The sequence below is a fragment of the Pyrus communis genome, chromosome 10 (assembly GCF_041283825.1).
Source record: "Pyrus communis isolate YQ-2024b chromosome 10, ASM4128382v1, whole genome shotgun sequence".
NCBI lineage: Eukaryota > Viridiplantae > Streptophyta > Magnoliopsida > Rosales > Rosaceae > Pyrus > Pyrus communis.
In genome coordinates, this window is record NC_142574.1 from 22,201,075 (window position 1) to 22,207,815 (window position 6,741).

Below are 6,741 nucleotides of genomic sequence, written 5' to 3' on the forward strand. Positions count from 1 at the left end.
TAACAAAAACTAACCGCACGATATACAATGAACGGTCACAATCACGAAATTCCTAGAATCTCCAGAAAAAGGGTCCGACATTTTAATTGTCAGAAAACAGTGTTAGCTATTTCCATAAACAAACCCTAGCAACAACTTTTTATTAGAACAAAGAAACTTGTCATTTTCAATTTTCTTTGGGAAACCAAAAGGGCAGGAAAAAAAAATAAAGTACGCAAGAATGAAGTACCCCATAATGTCAAGCATATGAATTAACGAGTAGAAGACTTGGGAAACAACGTGCCTCTATACTGCATCTCCAAGCTGGGGATACCTTGTACCACCACTTCAAACACCTATACACTACCAAAGCTCCTCACAACCACCTTGTTTTGCCGAATCACACGCGTGTCAAAACAGATATTTTCGTTTCAAAAGCTCAAGTGAGAATCACTTCACCTACGTACATAAGCTTCCTGCTTTTAGGGAAGGATTAACAGTTACAGTCGACTAAACCTGCGCGAGACCATTCCAGGGGGGTTCAAAATCAAAGATGAGCGAGTCTATAAAACTGGGCTCAGGAGACATGATATTCAGATGAGATGCCATCAGATCATTTGATTCTGCCGGACCAGACTGGGTTTCCATAAGCCAGCTTTCAAATTCTTCATCCAAACCATTGAAATTAGAAACTTCGTTAGACCGCTCATTGACAGCACCTAGCCCATATACAGGCTCGGTGCTTTGAATTTCAGAAATATCAATGGGAGGCTGTTGCTGGATAGGAGATGGCTGCTGAAACTGAGGTTGCTGAAGCGGAGGCTGTTGCTGAATTGGAGGCTGCTGAACAGGAAGCAGCTGAATAGAAGGTTGCCGAATTGGAGGCTGCTGAAATGGAGGCTGCTGAACAGGAGGCTGCCGAATGTTTGGACTGGAATTGTTTACCCAATCAGAATTCGTAAAATCCAAATCTGTGACACTCACACCTAAATTACCTTGCAGACTAACATTCTGACTAGAATTCTGACTCTGATTCCCATACTGATATCCACCTTGACTGGAATCTGGACTAGGAATCCCGTACTCACAAAAAATTTGGCTATCATTTTGACTTTGATTCCCTTGCTGTTGAAAAGCTTGGCTATAAATTGATTGGGGAATGGCCTGACTGTATGTTTGGGGTTGGGAGTGCACTGTATTTCCAACGGACGTGGTCATGGGCTGGGAAGCGCTCTGATGCACACTAGAATGAACACCCTGCAACCTCAAGGGGTTTCTGTCATTTGATGTTGCCATGGGAGTGGAAGTTCTCATGTATACTGATGGAGTGGTACAACTACGGTTATTTGACGAAACAAATGTGGTTCGGTTCATCGGCAAGGAAACCCCAAGAGCTCCTACTCTTTTGAACGTCGAATGAGAAGAGACGGGGCCTAAATGACCAATATTTTGACCTCTGTTCCTCCCAACAACATTAGTGCGTGCACCAAGCAACTGCTTCGAAACTGAACATGGTTGGACTTGGTTCTTAGGGAAAAGATATTCTGATTGGTGGCTTCTGATACTAGGCATGGTACGACCAGCTGAGGTGCAATGGTGAATTGCAGCTGGCCTAGAGACCTGATTCTGTGATATAGAGTTAGGTGCCAACTTAATAATATTGTGTGGTGGAACTGGACTGTGTTTAGTCGGTGCCAGATTGTTTGAAGCTGGTAATGGTGCAATTTTCGGTGTCTTGAACTTTTTTCTCAGTATTCTCCATGACTCTTCTTTATCCGTGGCATGACAATGATTAAAGTTGGAGCCTCCAGTGCTCCAATGTACACATGGCGCCAGCGAGTCACAGACATAACAATGACACTGCATTTTAGAAGGAAAAAAAAAAAAAAAAAAAAAGACATCACAGTGGTATATTGTCAAACTCAGGTAATAAAATAGTATTTGATGGAAATTCTATAAGCAACAGCTTGTAAGAGTCAACTCACACGATCACAGTGGTTCTCGTGCTGGGTAGTTTTGAAAGGGAATTTGGCACAAAGATGTCGTGGATGAGGGTAGTCTCTACATGCTACCTGCAACCAAAGAAATGAGTTCAATTAAAGCCGGAAAAGCAAAAGGTGCGTCCATTTTCCAACTAACACAAAAATTAAGGGGTTAGACAATGTATGGTGCTACGGTCCTGTATTATGAGAAACAAGTTTAACATAAGAAAATAACAACAGCCTGAGAAAGATGAAGTGGCCAAGCAAGCAAACAACACCAAAAATTCAAAGGGAACTTCATCAAACCCATTGAACTGCAAAATCAAGGTCACCAAATAGCAAGAAACAGGTTTTCACTTTTACCATAAAACAAGAATATCAAGATAACTATGTCTGAAAAACAATATCATCCAGAAAGACCAAAGTTCAAGCTCATAGACAACGGGGCAAAATTTGAAATATGTGTGAATCATTCCAATGCATCTACAATTAATTCTCCCTTACTAGAAAGTTAGTCGCGAAAAGTAGAAAAACAAGTCTTGGATTATTCCTCTTTCATATGATAACATTATCATTAGCCTAACCCAAAACTGAATGCCACAACTAATCAGTTTGCTACGTTTTCTTGACTACCAAAACAGAGTTAAGCACCAGTCGAAAAATTATTAAGATGCGATAACCGCAACCCTTCAGTTGAAATTAAATTTCTTTAAATCCTCTAATCAAATCAACAATAAAAAACTTCCAAAGCATTTAGCTATCTTTCTCTAACTTCCAATTCAGAGTAAACTAAACCAACCAAACAATGCAAATCGTACTTAAACCTAAATCAGGTCGAATTGTTCACCAAAAAAAAAAAAATCAGGTCGAATTCATACCTGCCCCGTTTCCCCAACCACAAGCAACTCGTCGGAGCCGCTACCCGAATTCTCCACCACCGAAACCGGCTTATCCGGGTTGCCGTCCAAGACCAGACAGTCATCGTCATCATCCGCCACCGTCCGTTTCGAAGACTTTTGCCTAGGCTTGGAGTTGACCTCACTAATCACCACAACGTCATCGGAATCATCGTCGTCGGTTACCTTGTCGACGGGTTCCAGAAGCTCCGATACCCAATCAAGGTTGTCCTCCTCATCCAGTTCGATCCGCCCCAGTTCGTCGTCGGAGCTTATGTAAATTGGACCCAAATTCATCGCTGATTGAAGTTCACAGACTAGGGTTTGAAGAAAAGCTCGAACTTTTGATTGAACTGGAGAATTCGAGGCATGGGTTGTGAAGAAAGAAACGAATGAATCAAACGGGAAGCCAATGCTCGAACCAAATGAAAATGGGCAAGCCTCGGATTTCCGGGCAAATTTCCGGACTTTCCCGGGAAAATTTCTGTAAAGGGAAAGTTGAAGGATTGAGGAAGGGCATTTAGGGTTTTGAATTGAGCGAGAGAGATGAAAATATTAGGGTTTGAAATGGATCGTCGATCTTGGCGGGGAGAGAGAGAGGAGTGCGGAAGTGACTCAACTCCTCGAAGTCGTTCAACCTAAACCGACAGACGTATGTTTGGGATATTGACGGAATTTTCCGTTTTGTGAGGGGCGTGTGTTGGAACTGGGATTATCGTTCATGCCGTTGGGTCATGCAGGCCTTGTGGTCGTAGGTTGAGTAGACGATCGGTGGGCTAAGTCAGATTTTGGGTTTGGCTACATCAAGAATTTGTTAGCGAGTTTCAATCTCAAGTCGCGGATAGAATCGACATTTTATGTGTTTATAAGGAGTCGGCTTATTACAAGTTATAATATTGTGAATTGATTTTATGATAAAACCTTAACTTCTTTCATTATATCAAAGTTAATTCGACATTATGCTCCAAATCATCTGATTTGTGTTGAGACTTGAGATCAACCCCTTCAAAATATGTAGGTGTATGATGGAGTTCTACGTGTGCTGCATCACCAATTGTTGCTAATTTGTGAATTAGAGTGAATATTTTTTCTTCATAACTGCTTCATCTTCTACATTTAACTTAGACAGTCGTTAAAAATGATCCTATTAAAAACAATTCTCTCAAACAAATGCAACCTTAATTTCTGTTTTATGTGGCCTTTAGTCTGCTAATTCGTGTGACACTTTTTCAAACCAAAGAAAGGAATTACCTGGCCATGTGGTCCTAGTATCATAAAATTGTCTAACACATATGTATGTACCCGGGCGAATTTGTAGCACCATTTCATTACACAATTTTTGACACAAATTTTTGTGGGACGTACACTGTAATGTATTTTAATTATCCGAACTATCTATATTTTAGAACATCATTTATAGATCATCCTTGCAAAAAATTAGACAAATCCAAGACCATTAAGACATTTATTTATAGTGAAGAAATTGGACGAAGATGGTTCTACAAAGAAACCATAAACCCTTAATCCAACGATCGTATGGTTTCAAATTTGAGTAATTTTTTGTAGACATGATGTTTGAGAGACGGTTTAAAAGATAGACGATTCAAATAATTGAAATACATTACGGATCCGTTCCCATAGTTATATACACACATATACATAGCAATGTTCAATGTGAATTGATTGGTCCATATAGCATCATATACCATGCAGTACTTTGCTTTTTACATACAGCAATGTTGGAGGTGGATTGATGGGTAAGTGAAAGCAACCAGACCATCCGACATATATATTTGTTAGGTGGGTTTTGATGAACTCTATTCATTTCGAATACCAACATTCATCATCTCTTTAATTTTTTACTACTTATTGATAATTTTTAGATGCGTACTAGTATTTAAACTCGCGCATTGCTGTAGGGTGTAAAACTCTATTAAATATATGAAATATATTAAAATATATTATGTTGGCAGTAAATTAAATACTCAAAAATTCTTTTTGACACTGCATTGTGAACCCCTTTGTAAACCAGAAAAGCAATAACCATATTTCTGAAAAAAAAAAAAAAAAAAAAAAAACTTTATGCACACAAATAATCAGGTAAACATATTATCCATTGCACTTTATGAAAACAAATATATGCACTGGGCAATTATGTCTTGAAGGTTCAGAAGCCCAACCATGTGAATAAAATCCTCATGCCAGTGACTTGGCTTCCTGCTTTCAAATTTAGAAGGGAAGTAGAAGGTTTAAAGAATAAGTGAAAAATAACTTGCATCTGTACATCATTAAAATTATATACACTTTTTAAGTGACAATGACTTGGTTTCACAATTCTGATTTTCGAGTATTTTAGTGCATGATTTTGCACAGTTATAAAATCTGGTATTACGATTTGGATTTCTGTTATGCATGCATACCCTACAAAAGTAATATAGTAATTTAAAAGAAAGACACTTGCTGCAGCCATGTTTCTATTGCTACATTTTCAGTGTGGTTAAGAGTGAGACAATGACTCGTCTCTCTAAATATCTCACACTGCATTTTCCAAAGTCTTCTTCTCCAATGCATAGATTCGAACCATAAAACTCAAAATAAGTTTAAAGATTTGTGTTTGTGCATTGAAAGAAAAACAGAAAAACTCAAACCTACCATTATTTTTTTTTACTCAAATATTGGAATGCATGTCTAGTATTGGTAGTATATAGTTTTGTATCAGAGACGACCTAATAAGTAGATGACGAGAACAATATCTGGCCTATTTTTTAAGATGACGAAGAAACTGCATTTGCACTGCACCGCATAAGAAATAATCATCATTAAGTTTTGACTTCTCATAAATTTATATTTTGTATCCCAAATGATAACCAACTGCATAATTTGACAGCAATGCTGCAAATATGACTTTCTATGCAGCCCATAAACGAGTCTCATATCTGTCGCTTGATCAATTATAAGTAAGATTCAAATAATCAAACAAACATAAAGCATAGATGATAATTATTTTTTCTTTTTTAAACAAACGATACTATCTATACTAAGGCGAGTGAATTTCACCTCACTATGGGCGCAATAATGTGGTTCAAATTTGCGTTTGGCGAAAATCGAAACTAAGACCTCTCACTTACAAGTGAAGAGAAATATCGCTAGACCGTAATACTAAGTGGCAACGTAGATGATAAGTTTACAAAACCTAAAGAGTGGAATGACAAAATTAACACCTCATAACCTATTCGAAAACTACCCTAAATGTAAAGGAAGCAAAATATGAACTTTTGTAATAGAGTCAGGAGCATGGACAATGCAAATGAGATCTTGCAAGATTTCGTATTTGGTTTATGGAGATTGTGGAAGAACAGAAATGAAGCCGTGTTTCATGGAGTGCACCGACATCCGATGGAGATTTTGGAGGTCTGGAAGAAGAACATTGGGGAATTTAGAGGAGCGAAGCTACAGGTGGCTACCCCTTCGTGCAGGTTTGGCGCAGCGGTGAGGGAGGTAGCGAAAGGACAAAAGGTGGCATGGAAAAAACCGGAGTTCACGACTGTTAAGGTTAATACCGCAAAGAGTCATTGCGAGCGGGAGCGGGCTGGGTTGCTCGATTTTGCAGGGCTGTTGCGGGCGGGGGGAGGCTCGGGTGATCTGCATTTTTCAAGTGCAGTGACGGCTGAAGCTGCGGCCATTTGGGAAGCGATGGAATTTTGCATTGAGAGCCTGAAGAAGCATCTACTCTCCATAAAGGGCTTCCAACATTTTGATTGTCAGAAAACAGTTAGTCATTTCCATGAACAAACCCAAGCAACAACTTCCTATTAGAAAGAAAAAACTTGTCATTTTCGATTTTCTTTGGGAACCCAAAAGAGCAGGAAAAAAAAAAGACAGTA

At 38.9% G+C, this 6,741-nt stretch overlaps 1 protein-coding gene across 1 annotated transcript; it reads right to left on the reverse strand.

Annotated features, from left to right (window-relative positions):
• Window positions 1–60: 60 nt before the first annotated feature.
• LOC137727759 (uncharacterized) lies at window positions 61–3,694 on the reverse strand. The gene is made up of 3 exons (XM_068466576.2): window positions 2,840–3,694; window positions 1,965–2,051; window positions 61–1,839 (listed from the first exon to the last, which is right to left on the reverse strand). Exons 1-3 carry the CDS (start codon window positions 3,152–3,154, stop codon window positions 490–492), a joined length of 1,752 nt encoding a protein of 583 aa, XP_068322677.2. The 5' UTR covers window positions 3,155–3,694; the 3' UTR covers window positions 61–489.
• Between the last annotated feature and the right edge of the window lie 3,047 nt (window positions 3,695–6,741).

Bases quoted from the DNA above. Each gene is read 5' to 3' on its own strand.
- LOC137727759 (XM_068466576.2), bottom strand. From the start codon at position 3,154: ATGAATTTGGGTCCAATTTACATAAGCTCCGACGACGAACTGGGGCGG. The intron at 2,052-2,839 runs GTATGAATTCGA...CTTTGGTTGCAG, and splicing joins TGGTTGGGGAAACGGGGCAG to GTAGCATGTAGAGACTACCC. The intron at 1,840-1,964 runs GTGAGTTGACTC...TCTAAAATGCAG, and splicing joins ACGAGAACCACTGTGATCGT to TGTCATTGTTATGTCTGTGA.